The sequence below is a fragment of the Apis mellifera genome, linkage group LG14 (assembly GCF_003254395.2).
Source record: "Apis mellifera strain DH4 linkage group LG14, Amel_HAv3.1, whole genome shotgun sequence".
NCBI classification, from domain to species: Eukaryota; Metazoa; Arthropoda; class Insecta; order Hymenoptera; family Apidae; genus Apis; species Apis mellifera.
In genome coordinates this window covers 6,005,075-6,026,502 of record NC_037651.1, presented here as the reverse complement: position 1 = coordinate 6,026,502, position 21,428 = coordinate 6,005,075, and the positions used below count along the sequence as shown (strand labels likewise).

Sequence of the window (21,428 nt, the reverse complement as noted above, 5' to 3'; positions counted from 1 at the left end):
GTAAAAAAAAAAGAAAGAGACAAAAATAATAAAATGAGTGAGTGTGAATGGGAGAGAGAGAGAAAGAGAGAAAGGGAGGGAGAGAAAGAGAGAAAGAGAGAAAGAAAATCGTCGTCGGTTGAAAGAATGAAAGAATGAAGATCGAGAAAAATTATATATAGCGTCGATCGATTTTGTCCTCGATATAAAAAAGGGAGGGAGGGGAGGGAGGGAGGGAGGGGAGAAGTTGGAAAACTCGGCCGCTTTTCTTCCTGCGTTTTTTTCCTTCGTAAGAGAAACCAAAAATGGAGGGGGGGGAAGAAAAAAGAAGAGGAAAAGAAGGAAATACATTTATCTATGTTAAGTTACGACTAGATCTTAGAAACGAGAGTTATTTGTTCATAGTCCTATAAATACACACATATATGTATATATATATTATATATATATATATATATGAACAATGTTTTATGGATCATTATCATCTGAATAAAAAAATACGTTAAGTCTTTTAATGGGCTCGATGATTGATTGAAGTACGATGATTTTTTTGACTCTTTCTGTACTCTGAACTGGAAAAATCAAATAAAATCACACGAGATCATCGAAATAAGTTTTCTTAAGTTGTGCCAATATTTATATATTATTAATTTCTTCGTTCGACTAATTACTAAACGCATATTGCAATTAATCGCTGATAAAATCGATCAATCCATCGCGATTTCTTCAACCTCGTGCCTCTCGAGATAAAGCTTGTCCTCGTTCAAGCTTTAATCTTTATTTAAATCTTGACTTGACAGACGTTATTACAGATAACATTTCGATATCGTTCGATTCAAAAAAGTAACGCGTAATAAGCTATTGATTAATCTCGTGAGGAAGTAAAAAAGTATACATACCTCTTTTCAAACCTAACGTCGATCATCAAGGAGGAAAATTAAAACTTTCTTACGAAACAATATATATACGAATTATAACAATAAAAATTTCCGCGTCTTTTAGCACGCCTCCAAAGGTCGGCTATTCAAAATCGAAATTAGAAAAAAATAATCGAATCCAAAAATATTTTTTAATTGATGATTAGATTGGAAGGTCGCGTCGAGCAACCTTTTCGTTGCAAGGAAGGCCCCAGATTTGGACACCGCCGCGAGAGTGGCTCGTTATAGAAAAATTTCACGACCCAGTGCCCTCAGCCGTCGAAATGAGCTCTCGTCTGTTCTCGAGCCCGTTGGGTAATGAGTCTGTTGTTTCTCCAATTAGACCGAACACGAGACCAGCCGGGGTAGGAATAAGCGAAAAGGAGCTTGGGCACGATACAAGGCCGGCTCTACGCGCTAAGTATTCCACTTCAGCCCGACCAAATCCTTCAGCATCCGCCTCTCTTCTGTTTTCCCTTCAGGCCACTCTCGGTTTCGCGCAGTGGCCACCTAAAAACGCGGGAAAAAAAAACTGAAAGTGGATGCAGAAAGGGGGTTGTGCACGACACCGAACAATGACTATTTCGTTTCACGGATGAAGAGTTAACAGGGGAAGAACACGCGCTTTTAACCATGAATTTTTCATCTTTTAATCGCAAATGTAAACGTCGCTTCTCGACCGAATTTCTTTTTTCTTCTTTTTTATTTTTCTTTCTTTTCTCTCTTTCTTTCTTTCGTCTTTTTTTCTTTCTTGATGGGATCATAAGCGCATTGTGGGTCAACGAGAGAGAGTTCAGAGAAACCTAAACGAGCAATTATTGTTATGGGAACACTGGATGCGGCTTTCCTGCCTTTCTTGCCTTGGCTAGTGGCTTTTGTAGATTACGAGTAATTGGCAGCACTGTTGACTACGGTTCCTGTTCGCTCGAGTTGGTTTTGTACTACTGATTTTCGCGGACTTAAACTTACTTAGCTTGGCTCTTGGTATCTTGGCTCTGGTATTATAGCGTGGATTAGAAGAGTCGTTTTGATTGGTAGAAAAAAAAGAAAGTAATTTTAATTTTGTATTAATCGAAATATCTCGAAAGTATTGGAAATTTCATTCATGCGTTCAATTTAAATTTATCATCTCTTTTTATTTTGAACGAAATTTGAAAAATTGGAAAACTTGGAATAAACAATTTCCGATTTCCTTTTTTATTATAACTGTGCAAAGGATAATCGTGTTAAAAAGAAAAATCAATGAATTTAAATTTATCTTTATTCTTTTTATTTAAATTTGTATAATTCTGAATTTCAATCGAACAGTTTATAATAAAAATTACATCATCGTGAATCACATTGATTTTAATATAAAATGGAAATTATCATTTAAACTTTAATCTATCCTGAGATTTATATTGCTCATCACGATACGAATAACACGATGTAAAGGCGATAGTTTGCTCGTTGTGATATGATCCAGATTATTACACGATTTAACGAGAAGCGTATTTCGAGGTGACATATTGGTGAATTTGTTTGATAGCCTCGAACGTCTCGGTGCCCACGGCTTTGATCTCAGATGCTGGTAACAGAAATCCGTAATTTCCACCGGGTAACTCGAAAGTGTAGGACAAATTGATTCCTGCTTTGCCCATGGCCCAATCATCGCTGCCACCAGCAGCCGGATCTGTTCAATCCGCGTGAGATTAATATTAAATTGTGTTAAATTGAATAAAATATATAGGATGAAAATAATAATCTGAAGATATTTCTTACACAGGTGATTAGCAGAGGTGCCATAAGTGTATTGGGTTTTGCGAGATTTAGCGATTGCCTTTGCGCAACTACTGGCAAGATTACGCTGGAAAACGATAAAATGGTGGTGGTAAAATAATATTTGTTAACTTAGTATTTGTCATTATTTGTAATAATATTGGTAACATTAACTCACCAATTCTGGTTCGTTAGAAGGTACTTGGGATGTGAAGCCCCATGGATACAGGATGTACTTGGAAAAAATTTTTAATATTTTATTTACATATTTTCTATAATTGTTAGAGCAAGGAAATAATTTCTCTCCTTTTATATTCCTTGTATAAACGTTCGATTTTCCAATTCGATCGAAATGTTGAAGAAAAATTAAAATATTCTCTTTTAAATTCGATTAAAATTTAACCATGGATTTACCTGACCGTAAGAGTGGAAGGTAAGGTAAGCCTTGAACTGCCCCTTTCGTGCCAGAATAAAATCTCTCAGATGTTGATTCTCCACTTCGGAGAATGCTTTAGGCCCAGCATACGTTTCGCTGCACGGATTGTTAGACGCACCAATCTCTGCGAATAAATGGTTATTTTTATTTCAATTGTTCATATAATAACGAGATCAACTTTTCAACTTGTCGATCATGTTTTCATAAAATTCACATTAAAGAAGGCAATTATTCGATAATTGTACAATAAAATTGGCAAGGAAATGAAAAAAGTAAAGTATAAATAATTGATAAAATGATAATGATATATTAGAATTTGATCTCAAAGGAGAATTTTAACTCGACAAATATAATATTAACATAGTCAATAGTGAAATTAAGGGATTAATAATCGAAAAATTTGATTTATGGAAATGGAAAAAAGAAATGACTGGCTTCGTATGATGAAATAAAGCGAAATTGCAACAGATGAAAACGAGCAATTCAAGGAGGATAGTTAAAGGTAATTCGATGAAGAATTTTTTTTTTTGAAACACACGCGTCGAATTTTCTCGCGAGAAAGTTTAATACGAGAAAGTGGTGCCACGAATTTTCAGGCAACTTTCAAATAGCGGGACGAATTAGAGGTATTTCAATTCAGCGACTCTTCCTATATATATATATATATATATATATATATATATAAACCGTATTTCACGAATTTATTTTCGGGTTGAAATTCGGCTAATGAGAAAAATTAAAAACTAAAATGAACCTCTGAAATAATTTCTCGATCCTGCCAATTGTTATTAACAGGCAAAAATATTTTTGGCTGGTGTTAATTGCTTTGAAATGTAATCTGAATAAGATTTAAAAGAATTTAGATTTGTTAGCTTCGTTGTGATGAATAATCGATTCATAATATATTTTGTTCATTTTTGAATTCTAAAATATCGAAAAAAAATTTACAAAACTTTTCTCTAAAAAAACGAGATTAAAAAAAGATTGAATTGAATTCAGAAATTAATGGAATTTTCGATTTAATAAAGAATTATGATAATCGATTGTTTGTCCTTTAATAAATTTTAAATCTTGCTCTTAAATTTAACTTTGTCTTCTCTGTAAAACAGTTCTATTGTGATCGTCTTCATCTTCATCTTCATATCTGGTTTTCCCAATTGTAAACCCGAAAATCGTTTCGACGAAATGAACGATGAGAGATTGTTAGCACGAGGAAATTCGAGGGATAACTGGAGACATCTCAAAAGTCAACGTGTCAAAATGAAGAGGACCAAGAGGAGAAGTAACGACCACGCGGTAACGAGCAAGTTTTTGCCACGTTCAATCATAACTTCGGTGAAAATGGATAGACAATTGCTCTTCAAACGGAAGTCACAGAGAGAGAAACAGTCGACTGTGACGTAATACCTGGCCATATTAGAACGAAATGAATTTTTTCAAAGTTTTTCATTTTCTTTTTCTTTTTAAAGTAACCCGAATCGTTTCGTTGATCGGAAAAAATAAAATATTTTCTCCGTTTAGAAATATTAGAATCAATATCGTTATCGTCCAAATATTAATTGACCTAATTCATGGAAAATTATCACTTGATAACGAGAAACGTACGTGCGATTATTTTTTGAATTTGAGTTTTTAATCAATCGTCATTACTCGATCGATCAAATTATCATGAGTTTGATTCTTGATTTATATTATGATTTCTTGTATGGATATTAATCTATGTTAAGAAATTTCGTAACGAGATAATATCGATAAATATAATTGTTTTAAAATTTTTTAATCTAAGCTAAGAATCATCCGATATATTTTACGATTTTATAATTTTATCGATTTCAATTTTGTAAAAACTTTCTGTATCTTTGATCGTCAAATTTTTTTATTAATTTGAAACAAGTTTAAAATGTATACGAGTTTGAATATTTTATTGTTTGATTTCCAAATTGTTTTGTCATATAAAAATTCAAAAAAAAGAATTCTTTGTTAAGAATTATTCAATTTTTTTTCTTGTACGAAATCACAATGAAAAATAAAAATTAATTACAAATAATTAAACGAAATTATTCATACTTACCCATCCATCCCATATCGTAATTTCGGTTTCCATCGACGCCTACACAATTCGAGCCTTTATTCGGGGATCTCGTTTTCCTCCACAATCGATTCTAAATTACATTTTATCGATTAAAATATCCTCGAGCAAAATTTAACACATTCGATGACGTGCGCATAAAGATTTTTCCTTGATCGTAAATTTTTTTCCAAAAAGTTATAGAAAAATTGAAAAAATGTTTATCCATTATATGCTTTTTTCTCTCTTTCACGAATGTATTTAACGAATGTGTTCACTTGTTCGGATTTCAATGGATTCATCGCACCTTATTTTTTCCAAAAAATTACGCCACATCAAATGTGTTAACGAAAATGAACGAATTTACGAATCAATCGATTTTCATTTTGATTACCGCAGACTTGGTGTGCGTGAATTCGTAGCCGTCGGGATTTAAAACTGGTAGAACGTACCAGTCAACTTTGTTCAACAGATCTTTGTGACTCGACAGCATTAAATCCACCATGTAAAGGACTGTCGCGGGGGCGATCCATTCCCTGGCATGAATTCCACCGTCGATGAATATGGCGGGCTTGTTCTTGCCACCGGTCGACAATTTTAAAACTTTCATCACTCGCCCCTCGTACGAATTACCTATGGTGATCAACGACGCTACGTTACCGTACGTCTTTGTCAAATAGTCCAAGTATTCGTTCACCTGTAATATGAATCAATATATTCCTAATTAATATTTTTTTTTAACGATGATATATTCTTTTAAAAAAAAAAAAAGAAAAGAAAGAAAGAGATTTAAATCTGTTTAAATCTCTTAAAATTTTCTCTTTCACTCGCCTCGTTATACTTGGGATAATAAGTGAAGCTCAATCGTCCGGAAGCGTAGTCTTCTTGAATTCTTGATTTCAGCCTGCGCTCCACTTCCTGCGTTATGTATTCCTCGGTCACTATTTCCTCGACGTCCTCGATCATCACGGTGTAATCCATATTTTCCTCGTCGAGAAGCTGTTTGAACGATTCCACCTTGTCACCTGTCACTAGAACGTCAACCAAGTCGGAGGTGGTTTTCACAAACTCGAATCCTGGAGTATCCATGAAATTTTTCAGGAAGGAAAATTGTTCGGGTGTCTGGTACGAAATGGAGATACTCTGCATTCTGTAAATTTTCCGTTTTTTTGATTTATGAATAATGAATATAATTCGTGGATTATTGGAGAAAATCGAAAAAAGAAAGAAAATCATTTCGAACTGATTCATTATCATTTATCTTTTATCTTTCAACCTTTAATTTAAAAATATTTCTAGAAGGATACAAAGAAGATAGATTTATAAATCGATAAAAATTGTAAAATTGCAAAAACTATAAAATACGAAACATACGAATTATGTTTTCCCGATTTTTCTTTCGATTTAAAAATATAATAACGTGATCGTGATTGTCGAGGAACGAAAAAAAGAACGATAAATATTGTGAAAAACAAAACGCACCCCCGTAAAGAAGGCAAAACTTCATGGTCGACGGCGAGAGCAGCCGCGACAAAAATTGTCGCGATCAAGAAGAAGACACGCATGTTGGTTACTTTTAATTAGAGTCTGCCTCGCCACTTCTCGAGTTTTATATGTCGCATCCTATCTGCTCTAATCAATCAATCATTTATATCATACGATATCGAATCGTTCTCGAAACGTCATCGTATTTGACTTAGGAGATTCTGATCGCAAAAAGTGTTCTCGAGAAATTGTTACTAATAAATGCAATGGAAAGCGAGATAAGACCAATCAGACGCAAAAAAAAGGAAAAAATGAAATTATTATCGCAGCAGATAGCGTTAATTGAAATTTCAATTATAGAATGAACGATTTGAAAATTCATTTTGAATTGGATAATGTACAATATATTATCATGGAATTTTTATTCTATTAATTGAAATGATGAAATATCGTTTCGTTCACTATTTCTATAAGCTTATTATTCTATTTAAACGATTATTTTTAAAATAGTTTTAACAATAGTTTTCAACAAATTTTCTTTAAAAGCAATTTTCTTTAAAACTATCTCGATAAATCTCAATTTTAAATTTTTATTATATATAGAAACTTATTATTAATATAATAACTCGAAGAAATAAGTTAATTAAAGTAAGTAGAAAAATCTAAAACTTAAATTTAAATGGTTGAACGAAACAACAATTTAATATTAATCAATTTCATTTATCGAACTTTTAAATTTATTCCTAGATCTTGATTAAAGTCTTGAAAGGCTATTGTTATTAAAAATATATATGAGTATGTATTTCATTTACAATTTATCAATAAGTTAGATGATAATGGAAATTGGATTGAATATATCTGGATTAAAATATCATTTATGATTTTGAATTAATTAAAAATTCATTATAGGATCAAATATAAATAAGCAGAGTGTAATAGTAGAATATAAATAAGAAAAAGTAGAATAGAAGAATAGATAAAATAAGAATTGATCGATAACGCCATCTCTTAAGTGTTAAAAATCATCAAAAAATCATCTTGAAAATGATCACTCAAGAGATCACACAGAATCTCAATTTCTATTCTAATTTATCTTTTCTTTGAAGAGATTTTTTTTTTTAATTTTTTGGTGGACAGAAATGATTGAAATAAAAATACGTTCATTCCATGTAACAGTACAATTTTGTAAAAAACATAATTTATATATGAAATATATATAAAAATATATTGATCCTTTATCACACATAAAAAAATTAATTTATACATAAAAAACTATATAAATCATATAGATTTTTTTTTTTACTTTCTTTATTATTCTTTTTTATTCTATTATTAAATATTATTATGTGCATTTTTAATTAAATTTAAAAATTATAATGATATATTGATCTAATGTATTTTTCTTTAAATATAAATTAAATTTTTAAAAGAATAGATTTTTGCCGGTAAGTTAGATAGCGATCATAAAATTTCCGAAGACAACGCCATCTCGCGTTTGGAACCTCGAAGCTCCGACTTGTTATTAGCATAGCAGAATGTGCAAGGAGGTATGCGAATTCGTAGACAAGGAAAGCAATAGTGTGCAAGAAGGACAGAGACATTCTCCCACCACTTATAGAACGCCGCATAGAAAATTCATTAATTTCTCGTTTCTTACGCAAAAATTATGCACTTTTAAGCTCTCATCTTGTAGCTAGAACTTCTAGCAAGTTTCTCAAATCAATTTTAACGTGAAATTCTTTTTAATTAATTATTTATTAACGATTAACGCGTCATACGTTTTAAAACATCGAAGACGCCATATTGAATATTAATTAATTTCTCGTTTTCTACGCACAATTTCTGCACTTTTAAGCTTTTATCTTGTAGCTAGAACTTCAGGGAAGTTTCTCAAATCAATTTTAAATTGAAATTCTTTTTAATTAATCGTTTATTAATGATTAACGCGTCATACGACTTAATATATCGAAGACGCCATATTGAAAATTTATTAATTTCTCGTTTTCCACGCACAATTTGTGCACTTTTAAGCTCTCATCTTGTAGCTAGAACTTCAAGGAAGTTTCTCAAATCAATTTCAACGTGAAATTATTTTTAATTAATCGTTTATTAATGATTAACGCGTCATACGACTTAATATATCGAAGACGCCATATTGAAAATTTATTAATTTCTCGTTTTCTACGCACAATTTCTGTACTTTTAAACTCTTATCTTGTAATTAGAAGTTCAAGCAAGCTAATTATAAGATGAGAACTTAAAAGTATAGAAATTTTGCATAGGAAAAGAGAAATTGATTAATTATTTATATTGCGTCTTCGATGTATTAAAACCTATGACATATTAATCATTAATAACTAATTAATTAAAGAGAATTTCACGTTAAAATTGATACGAGAAACTTGCTTGAAGTTCTAGCTACAAGATGAGAGCTTAAAAGTGCAGAAATTGTGCGTAGAAAACGAAAAATTAATTAATATTCAATATGGCGTCTTCGGTGTATTAAAACATATAACGCGTTAATCATTAATAAATAATTAATTAAAAAGAATTTCACGTTAAAATTGATTTGAGAAACTTGCTAGAAGTTCTAGCTACAAGATGAGAGCTTAAAAGTGCATAATTTTTGCGTAGGAAACGAGAAATTAATGAATTTTCCATGCGGCGTTCTATAAGTGGTGGGAGAATGTCTCTGTCCTTCTTGCACACTATTGCTTTCCTTGTCTACGAGTTCGCATACCTCCTTGCATATTCTGCTATGCTAATAACAAGTCGGAGCTTCGAGGTTCCAAACGCGAGATGGCGTTGTCTTCGGAAATTTTATTGCTATCTAACTTACCGACAAAAATCTATTCTTTTAAATATTTCGTATCAATTTTGATGTAAAATTCCTTTTAATTAATTATTTATTAATGATTAATACATTATATGAAATCATATAAAATATTTTATTATATTCTTATTATTTCTAAATATGATTATACATATTTGAAATGTTATTTCTTCTTCTAATTTTATGTACATATTTAATATATAATTTTACTTTAATTTAAATAAATAAATTGATAATTTATTATTAGGTTGTAAAATAGAAATCTGATTGAGATATGCTATATAATAATTGTTAATAAATAATTAATTAAAAATAATTTTATATTAAAATTGATATAAGAAGCTTGCTTGAACTTCTAGTTACAAAGTAAGAATTAATTAAAAATAATTAAAAATAATTTCACGTTAAAATTGATTTGAGAAGCTTTTATGAAGTTCTGGCTACAAGATAAAAGCTTAAAAGTGCAGAAATTATGCGTAGGAAACGAGGAATTAATTAATATTCAATATGGCGTCTTCAATATATTAAAACGCATGATACGTTAATCGTTAATAAATAATTAATTAAAAAGAATTTCACGTTAAAATTGATTTGAGAAACTTGCTAGAAGTTCTAGCTACAAGATGAGAGCTTAAAAGTGCACAAATTGTGCGTGGAAAACGAGAAATTAATTAATATTCAATATGGCGTCTTCGATATATTAAGTCGTATGACGCGTTAATCATTAATAAATAATTAATTAAAAAGAATTTCAATTTAAAATTGATTTGAGAAACTTCCCTGAAGTTCTAGCTACAAGATAAAAGCTTAAAAGTGCAGAAATTGTGCGTAGAAAACGAGAAATTAATTAATATTCAATATGGCGTCTTTGATGTATTAAAACATATGACGCGTTAATCATTAATAAATAATTAATTGAAAAGAATTTCACGTTAAAATTGATACGAGAAACTTGCTTGAAATTCTAGCTACAAGATGAGAGCTTAAAAGTGCATAAATTTTGCGTAGAAAACGAGAAATTAATGAATTTTCCATGCGGCGTTCTATAAGTGGTGGGAGAATGTCTCTGTCCTTCTTGCACACTATTGCTTTCCTTGTCTACGAGTTCGCATACCTCCTTGCACATTCTGCTATGCTAATAACAAGTCGGAGCTTCGAGGTTCCAAACGCGAGATGGCGTTGTCCTCAGAAATTTTATAATCGCTATCTAACTTATCGACAAAAAGATTTTATTAACAAATAGGATTTAAAAAACGCATTAGATTAATTTAAAAGTTACTTAAGTAGAAATATATAGTATGTATAGAATGTATAGAAATATGGAAATGATTAATAAAAAAAGAAGAAATATCTGTTTATATATATATTTTTTTAATTTATATAAAATATGTATAAAAATATATGGATTCTTATAAGTTATAAAAGATCTAATTTATATATAAAAATTTATATAAATTTATTGCGATATATTTTCTTTGATGTCGTTGAATTAAACAATCTTACAATTCAAATAATATAAAAATGTCTAAATATTTACTTTTTCTCTTTAGTCTGCTTATCGGATAATCCAAAATACCCTATAACTCCTAATTGAAGTTCATTGTATCGCATCTGGTCTATTCAAAATCATACGCTTCGTTCGTTTTTTTCTTCTTTCCCCACAAGAGTATCAATTACATTGTTATAGCAGAACACGGATCGATATTTGGTGGATAATATATTCTGGATTATGTGATATTTTCAAGTACTTCCAATCGAACAGTGTTTATCAACTAAATTTTTACAATTCTTTTACATTTTTTTATTTTCATTATTTTATTTTATTGCATTTTATATCTTCTTTTTTTTTCGTAAGACTTATCAAATTTTTAATATTCACAAATTCTTAATATCAATAATATAGCTTAAGGTTCATCAATTCAAAATTTAAATTAAAATATTCATAATTTTTATGATAATAAATTTTAGCATTTAATTTCCCTATCTAAAATTATGAAAATGCATAAAAATTGGAAACATTTTATATTTTTTAAATATACATAGATAATATTATAATAAGAATATTATATAAAAAAAAAATTTAAGTTGAAAGTCACTGCATACTACATTGGACCGGCAAGATAGCATCGTGTGTTCAACTATGCGTTTAATTCGAAACCGAGCTTCAACAACCACGAGTTGCTAAAATTTGGGGTGATCATAGTAGCATGTAATGGAGAGCCATATATAAAGAGGATTTTATTAAACAACCGCAGTCGAAGTTTTGACATGAAGTCGGTTAGAAAACCGAAGGATTTTAGCATCGAAAGTATTTTATCAGACTCGTACATATTTCTTCAAAATAATCAATGTAAAGAATGTTCTTTATCTAACATATCAAAAACATGTAAGATCGATTTTCAAAAAGAAAAATATGAAACGAATTTTGCAACTAATTATAATATTAATACTGTCGAAATAAATACAAAAAATAATTTTCAATCGATTAAAAAAGATTCTATGTTGAATTTAACAAGACCATTTGAAATTATGGAAAAAATGAATCTAAGAAATAGTGGGTGTAGAAATGATAAATTCAGTGAAAACAATAGTGAATGTTTTAAACGAAAAAGTGAAATAAATATGGAAAAAAAATGTGAAATGAATTTCAATGAATTTCATCTAATGAATTCCAAACAGTATGATGAAAAAAAATATTATGCAAATTTATCAAATATTGAGAAAAGTATAAAAGAATTAGAATGGCTTCGATATACAAGATATAAACCTCCAAAAGTTCCTAGAAAATCAACAATCGGAAAAAATAGAAGAAAACCAAGTCTTCACCCTCGAATACCATTTTCATCATTTCAAATAAATTATCTTGAACAACAATTTCAAAATAGTGCTTATCTTTCAAAAAAAGATGTATTAAAAATATCAAATATTTTAAACCTTCTGCCTAATAGGGTATTTTTAATATATTATATTTTTAATATTTATTTAATTATATAATATATTTTATATATTAATCATTAATTTTTTTAAACATTATTATATCTTTAAACATCATAACTTTTTTTTTAAGGAGAAAAATTAACTACTAATTGCATATGTTACAGGTGAAAATTTGGTTTCAAAATCGACGTGCCAAAGAACGACGAAGTGTATTTTGTACTAATATATAAAAAATATATAAAAATATATATTTATTCTTTGTAATAATATTGTTATTCTTTCATTCTATCTTCATTTGGATTCATTTAAATCATTCATATAAATCTAAATTACTTATAAATTAATAAATAAATTAACCAATATTTTCATATATTGACTTTTATATTTATTTATCTCTAGAATTAATTCTTCAAAGGTTATTCAAGAGATGGCGCTGATAGTCAATTCTTATTTTCTTGGAATATTTGCTCTTCTTGTCTATAATTAGTTATAAATAATGTATTTACAGAAGTCAATTATATATACTTTTATTATTTCCTTTTTAATACTATAATGTTTTAATTTTTAATATAAAAAGTGTAGATATTATATTTTCAATTTTATAATATATTTCCAGGATAGAAATAAATCTAATTTTGTTTATAAAAACAAATCTCTTTTTTTTGTAATTAAAAAAATATAACAATATATATATATATATATATGGAAGTATCACAATTCTAATAATTTATTTTATAATAATTATATGAAACGCAATATTTCATATTCACAAGATATTTTACAACAGAATACTTGAATATTTTACAACAGAATATATTTAATTTATAATTTACAATTTTATATTAAAATTTAGTTTCAATTCCAACCATTATTAACGTTGCAATCTTATTCTTCGAACGGAATCGATAACGTTGACAATGATAATAAAATGGTAAAAGCGCTCTCGAAATACAAGACAAAAAATGTATTGAGTGTTGAATCTATTCTATACTTCGTTTATGATCTGATCAGTACTCGATCAGTAATTCAGAACATAAAATATACAGTCCTGTAAAATAGTGGATCTATTTTGTATTTTGTTTATGATTCTACATAAATTTATTCAATTTTCTATCATTTTTAGTTTTTCCCTCTAGATGTCTCTTCATTCGTCGAAGAAATTTAAGTCAATCAAGTCTATGTTTTAGTAGTCGCGCGGTGGTTTTCGAGGTGCATACATGCGCGGGTAATTTGTGCAATTGCTCGAAAAATTGCCAATATTTTCACATTCGAAAATGCAACGTTCCGTTCAACAAGCAAATGGAGACAGCGTTCTCGCATCACCAAGGAAGAAACAACGTGTGTCAAATGCTACAACCAAAGTTACTGTTGTTCTTGGAGCGCAATGGGGCGATGAGGGTAAAGGCAAGGTCGTCGATATGCTTGCTATGGATGCTGACGTCGTCTGCAGGTGTCAGGTGAGTTCGCCATTTTTTCATTTTCGTTTTCTTTTTCAGAATTCTTTTATAACATACATTTAAATTATGTTTAAAATTATAAGATTTGTTACATTAAAGTAAAATGTTAATTCATTAATTTATTTTCCATTTTTATTATTTTATTTTAAATAGTAGCAATCATTTTTTCTCTCTCTCTCTTCTTTCCCTCCTTATTTTTTTATACATATATGTCACGTGACTATAAATGTTTCTTTTTCTACTTTAATAAATTAAAAATTTATATGTTTCTATAATTTAATTTAAATATTGAAAAGGGTATAATTTTTTACCAATACAAATCTGAAATTAATTTATACACATTATATATTTCTTATTTTTATAACAAGTTTATTCTATATTTATCAAAATTTTATATTATATTATATTTTTTTCATAATAATAAAAATCTCTATTTTTTTCCATTTTTTAACTTTATTTATTTATTTATTTATTTATTTATTTATGTATACAGAAATTTATTCTGTTCTAAAATTCAAAAAGATATTTTTCAATTTTTTTTTAAAACTTGTCTATTTTGATTGACTTGAAGTCAAATAATTTTAATCTTAAACTGTTAAATATATAGATTTATGTGATATATAAGTATGCATAAAAATCAATATATACATAAAAGTATAAATACATGTATAAAAATATATATTATAATATTATTACATAACGCACGAAACTATTCCAATTGGCATTGAAATTTTAAAACTGATTACATATAATATAGTGTTAAAAAGATAGAATGTTTTATTTTTTCAAATTTATGTGAAAATTTTAATTCAAATATATAATTTCATGAATATAAATGTAATTATAAAATGATTATGATTTAAATATTATTATTCAATTTCTTTTTCTTAATAGGTTAGATTACATTTTTAGAAACTGATACTAAATTACATGATTTTATTTGATAAATATTATATTATAATAAAGCATAAATTTAAAACTTGAATATGAGCATATCATATATATATATATATATATGTTCACGTTTTCAAAACATTTGTAAAATTATTAGAAAGCTTCCATATAAATATTTTTAGCTTTCATAATATTATTATTATTTTACTTACATATATCCTACATAATTGATAACATGATAATTATAATCATGATAACAATTTTTTTATTTTGTATTTTATTTTTTGTATTTCATTTTATTTACATATCATTTTTTTTATATTTTATTATATTTATTATATTAAAGTTTAATTAATTTTAATTTAATAATTTAATACTTGTTATTATATTGTTTTTATAATCATATTTTATCATTTTTGCAGAAATAGAATAGAAGATATATTTATTTATTTAAATTATTTTTTTTATTACATATGTTGTTTATATAGTATATATATAATTATATATATAATAATTAGCATGATTCATTAAATTTGATTTGCATTTTCAGGATTGTTTATGATGTATATAATAATGATCTATATAATATGATCTATATAATAATAATTTTTCCATCTTTGAATCTAATGAATAACTTTTTTATCATTGAATTTACAATTAAATTTATAAATTAATTGTAATTTATACATCTTTGGTCTATTGAAATTTTATTTTTTTTTTAACAATAATTTTAATAATAAATCTATATTAATATAAATAACATCATATAAAATAATTAAAAATCAAATATAATTAATTATCATTTATTAAAATTATCCATAAATGTCAAAATTACGCGATAGGTTGATTTTAATATTTTTACGACTTTTCAATTTTGCAAAAAAATTAATATAAATATAAAAAATATAAAATTTATTCATATTAAATAGATAAGATGTAATAGTAATAATAATGGTAATAAATATTTCGAAAATACTTTTCATAATGAACTCAAAACCATCTTATGGTGCTAATCTCTTTTATCGCTATATAATCTCTTTTATCGCATCATAAGTTATATAAATTCAACAAATATTTTAAAAACAACAAGCTAAACTATTTCATTAACATAATATCAAATTTATACTATAGAAGTAGTAATAATTGTATTCTAGTAATACTTCTAAATAGTATAGATATAAATATATACTATAAATATATGCACATGACATAATGTATATGACGTACAATATTCAATTTCTCAATGATGTATATCGATTAATATTAACATAAACGATATTTTATTTTTTAAATTATTATTTATTAAAATTTAACTTTTACAAAACCTTATTTTTTTTATTTATGTCATAACAAAATAATTCAAAATTTTTTCATTAAAAATCCATAAAAGTAAAATATCTATATATAATATATTATCTTTGTAATTTTTTATTTTATTTCAAAATCATCATATATATATATAATATTTATTATTACAATATAATATTTTTTTCAGAATTTCTCTTTTTTTTAATGATAAAATAAAATTCTAAAAAAGACTGAAATCAAATAATTAAAGAACTAAAAAATAATCTACTAAGAATGAAAAGATTTTTAATTCAATATTTTCTGGAAGAAGTTTTATTACAATTGGTTAATTTTAAAATGTATTTTCAATATTTGATATTTTTAGTAATCAAAATAATAATTATTTTTTAAAAGTTAAATTAATAATCATTTTTACAAGAAAGATATTTTATTTGATAAAACTACATATATATTTGTAAACTAAAGATGGAAACATTGATCTTAACACGTTCATTGTCCCGTACATCATCACATGTGATGTTGATATGACTGTGGATGATGCCAATTGGCATTACCATTTTGTTTCATTTTTTGTTTCATAATATTCTACTTGCACGTCATGAAAAGAACACGTGTTATATAGATACATGTTGAAAGATAGATTTAGCACAAGTATTACTCATAGCCGTTTTTAATTTGCAGTTTCATTTATTTTCAACATCTATCTTACATCTATTCCAACATCCGATAGAATAAAAAAATATTCATATAATTTTGTTAATAAATATAATCTTTAAATAACATATTTCTTAAAGATTCTTAAAAATAAAGACATTTTTGAACGTGACGTTTTAATATATTACTAGCAATATTATTCATTCTGATCATTTCTGACAAAACGTTTCAACAATCGTAGATGTCGTAAACTGCGGAGTCAATTACACAGTTAACAGAGGAAAATTACGCAACCTTGTCAAGATTTATTCAAAGTCTTACGTATAACATTCGTTTAAAATTATGTTTAATTTTGGAGTAATAAAAAATAATCTTCAACAAATAATTATTGTTTTATCATTAAAATTTTTGAAATTTCTGATAACGAAATTCCATTTTCATTTCTCAGCAATAATTGTTAAATAAAATAATGATCAATATAAAAAATTTGTACAATTATCTTTAATAGTTTGTTGAACATAATTTCTCTCGGAATTCAGTATGAAAAAATTAAAACATGTTAACTAAAATATTTTTCGCGGAAATTATATCATATAAAAAAAATCATTTTATATCTCATCAATATATTAAATATTATTAATTTTATATTTAATTTAATTTGTATTGATTATTATATTTATTAATCAATTTACAATATTATTATTATTTATTACATTATTTATTTTCATATATACATTTTTTGTTTTCTATTTGTAATTATATTATTATCTATGTTATCTATAAAGATAAAGGTAAAACTAAATATATATTTTTATATTCTATAAAGATATAAAGAGACCATTGAACAACGAGCACTTTGCATTTTTTAAATATATGCCTTCTAGAATAGTAATACACAATATTATTGAATCGTATGGAAAAATTTTCGTTTTGGAAAAAAAAATTCTTCTGATTCTTCCTTCATAATTATTATTTGGTTATTTATTTAGAAGTAATTGGTATTTAAATAATTTTAATCAGTTTTTTCTTTTGTCTGAAATATTAAAAATATTTAAAAAAAAAAAAGAAAAGAAATAAAATAAAAGTAAAAAAAAAGAAAAAAAATAGTACCGATGTTGGAGCAAAAGAAGAATTTTAATTTTGCAGGGAGGAAGCAATGCCGGGCATACTGTAGTAGTAGATGGTGCGGAGTTCCATTTTCATCTTCTGCCCAGTGGAATAATCAATCCTAGATGTACATCGGTTATAGGTAATTATTTTTCGATTATGTGATGGCTCTTAATAAAATTTCAATAATTTCAAAACGGAATGACTGAACATAAAAAAAAATAAAATAAGATTAAGTATCCATGTGTTTGGAATATGAAAGTGCACGTTTATACATGAAATATTAATATAAAGTAATGGTCTCTAACTTAAATATATTATATTCAATTTAAATGCATATAATTATTATTTATTTTCCTAACTATCAATTTTCCTAATAAAAAAGTTTATCATATGGAAGTAATTTTAGTTAATGGAGAATTTATTTAATTTCTTTTTAAATTATTATTTATAAAAATTTCAATGTCAAATAATATAGAATATAGAAAATATATTTTAAAATTGATTTTATTATATTTGAAAAATATTTTTTTAAAATCATTATCTTTTTCCAGTGGAATTTTTTTAACTAGTTTAAGTTAGTTAGATATGTATCTTTATTTAATTGCGTAAAAACTCTCTATCTATGTTTATTATTATAAAATTATTATATATATTAATATATATTATATTACTCAAGATACAGCAATATTTGTGATTATTATATATAACATTTATATATTATTGTATATAACATTTAGTCATACCATCTTAATTTATTACCTCTAAATTTATTACCTTGTATATGAAAGAATTATTTATTTATTATAATTCTTTCGTAATAAATGTGATTGTGACATTAATTATTGGAACTCTATGATAGTATTTTAAGATTGAAAAACATTTTTTTTTTTTAAATAAAAAAACAGAGAAGAACATTTTCTTTTCTTTTATTAATTAATTTAATTATACAATAAAATTAGTATAGTTTTCTGCTAAAAAAAATTGTGATTTAAATTAAATATCGATTTTGTTTTTTTTTATTTTTAATTAAATTTATAATTATTTTAAAATAATTTAGTATTAAGTGAACAAAAATATGTTTTTTTTTTATATTTTTATACTTTTCAAATTTATTTTAATATTCTTTGCAAATAAGATACTGATTCCATTAAAAAAAATTCAATATGATTTTATGAGTTCATTATGAAAAAAAAAGTATTTTAAAAATATTTATTATCCACATATACTACGTATAATATGTATTATAAAAAATATTTTAAATAAAAGATAATTGTTATTAATTAAATGAATAATCTATTGATTTAAAAAGAATATTTAAAAATTATTCGAAGTTTAATATTCAAAATATTTTCGATAGCCTTGAAATATGAACATCCTGAATATGCAATTTTATTCTACGTATAAAACTGCTGCTGAACTTTTTATTTCAGATATTGTATGCAAAAATATTTGTATTATATCTATAAATTCTTAAATAAGAATTTTTCAAATGTTGTAATTATAATAGTAATTTTTCATAAATTTTGTTCAGGAAATGGAGTAGTAATACATTTACCAGGTCTTTTTGAAGAACTAGAAAGCAATGAAGCAAAAGGTTTGAAAAATTGGCGGGAACGATTAATAATCTCCGATCGTGCACATATAGTATTTGATTTTCATCAACAAGTCGATGGCCTTCAGGAATTGGAAAAAGGTACACAATCCCTTGGTACAACTAAAAAAGGAATTGGACCAACTTACTCGAGTAAAGCTGCCAGAAATGGACTTAGAATCGGTGATCTTCTCGGAGATTTCGACAAATTTTCGCAAAAATTTGACACACTGGTAACTTCGTATCAAAAAATGTTTCCAGCACTTCAAGTTGATATAAAAGCAGAGCTTCAACGATATAAAGAGTATGTTTTTTTTTTCTTTTTTTAAGAATATTATAAAATGAATTATATTAAATTAAAAATTATCATTAAAAAAACAATATTTAGAAATAATATATTTATATTAATTTATTTTCAGATATGCAGAAAGAATAAGACCGTTAGTAAAAGAAACCGTTCAGTATTTACATCAAGCATTACGCGAAGGAAAAAAAGTATTAGTAGAAGGTGCAAATGCTGCGATGTTAGATATAGATTTTGGAACATATCCTTATGTTACGAGTTCTAACTGCAGTATAGGTGGTGTTTGTACCGGTCTTGGACTACCACCGTCTTATATCGGAGAAGTTGTTGGTGTCGTTAAAGCATACACTACAAGAGTTGGTGATGGTCCATTCCCTACAGAACTTTTGAATGCTACAGGCGAGCTTTTACAAAGGAGAGGACATGAAATTGGTGTCACAACAAATAGAAAAAGACGTTGCGGTTGGCTAGATTTAACTCTTCTTAAATTCACTGCAATGGTTAATGGGTAAGAAATATTGTTATAAAAACATTTGATTAAACGAATTTATTCATCTCTTTCTTATACATTTAGAATTTTATTTATTTTTATTTAACAGATATACGTCAATATGTCTAACAAAATTAGACATTTTAGACACGCTTCCGAAAATTCAAGTTGGGGTAGGTTACCGATTAAATGGAAAGGAAATTGATTATTTTCCAAGTACCACTTCTGACTTGGTGAAAGTAGAAGTAATTTATGAAACTCTCGATGGTTGGCAATCGACAACAGAGGGTGTACGTTCTTTAGAAAAATTACCTCCTAATGCAAAAAAGTATATACAACTAATAGAAGAACATCTTGGTGTACCAGGTAATTTTTAATTTCTCTATAAATTTTTTTTAATGCTGAATTGAAATATATTAAAAATTATAATTATTATTATTTCAGTTAAGTGGATTGGAGTGGGAGCAGGTCGGGAAAGTGTAATTACGCTTTGACATTGTTATGTAGTAGGACGTTCATCATGAGAGAATGTATTATTAAAAGAATCGGAATAAAATGATGATACCGATTCATGTACAAAATTTATTCAAACTTGAAGAATACTTTTATAAAACATCACGCATGCAGACTTCTGAATAACTAACTATCCGCCGAATTTGGAGATCTATTTATAATCGCGGCAATCTCACATGACTAACTCTGTTAGTCACTAGAATTGAATCTTGAGCAGCTAGTCAGCTTAATAATATTTACAATTTAAAAAATGACTTTTCAACTACCAAATCATTGATGTTTAATATTCGCAGTATCGCGAAAAAATTTATTTTCATATCTTATAACTTGCCAAAACTTTGGCAAACATCGGCATCTCTGTTTTATTGTTCGTTCTTGTTTCTGAGAATAGAGATGCCAAAAATATAAATGAAATCTAATTCCTTTTGGATACGTGGCATCTCTTTTTCTTAAAGTCTTTTTGACATTATTTGTTGTAATTGTATCTCTTTGAGAGCTACATTTGCTTATCGAAGAATATTGCGTGTTATAACAATTTGTGTAGTAGTTGTTACAAGGTTTGCACAAATATCTTAATTGTAAGAATTGTAACAATTTATACGCTCCAATTTTGTAGATAAAATATGACATAGTACTTAGATCTAAAGCATAAAATAAATAACTTAAAAATATTAGTTGTCTTTTGTCTATTAAA

The 21,428-nt window shown here is 26.6% G+C and overlaps 3 protein-coding genes across 3 annotated transcripts; 2 read left to right on the top strand and 1 right to left on the bottom strand.

The window, feature by feature from the left end:
* Positions 1-2,139: 2,139 nt before the first annotated feature.
* Positions 2,140-6,776, bottom strand: LOC551327 (carboxypeptidase B). Its single transcript, XM_623724.5, has 8 exons — positions 6,641-6,776; positions 5,990-6,308; positions 5,553-5,855; positions 5,162-5,252; positions 3,069-3,214; positions 2,833-2,889; positions 2,658-2,742; positions 2,140-2,568 (listed from the first exon to the last, which is right to left on the bottom strand). The coding sequence occupies exons 1-8, from the start codon at positions 6,721-6,723 to the stop codon at positions 2,375-2,377; spliced, it is 1,278 nt and encodes a 425-aa protein (XP_623727.2). The 5' UTR covers positions 6,724-6,776; the 3' UTR covers positions 2,140-2,374.
* A 4,816-nt stretch (positions 6,777-11,592) lies between these two features.
* Positions 11,593-12,643, top strand: LOC107965480 (homeobox protein engrailed-2-B). The gene is made up of 2 exons (XM_016916047.2): positions 11,593-12,425; positions 12,578-12,643. Exons 1-2 carry the CDS (start codon positions 11,745-11,747, stop codon positions 12,641-12,643), a joined length of 747 nt encoding a protein of 248 aa, XP_016771536.1. The 5' UTR covers positions 11,593-11,744.
* A 941-nt stretch (positions 12,644-13,584) lies between these two features.
* LOC409299 (adenylosuccinate synthetase) lies at positions 13,585-21,405 on the top strand. The gene is made up of 6 exons (XM_392818.7): positions 13,585-13,870; positions 17,873-17,975; positions 19,368-19,731; positions 19,847-20,239; positions 20,331-20,587; positions 20,666-21,405. Exons 1-6 carry the CDS (start codon positions 13,688-13,690, stop codon positions 20,713-20,715), a joined length of 1,350 nt encoding a protein of 449 aa, XP_392818.2. The 5' UTR covers positions 13,585-13,687; the 3' UTR covers positions 20,716-21,405.
* The last annotated feature ends 23 nt before the right edge of the window (positions 21,406-21,428 follow it).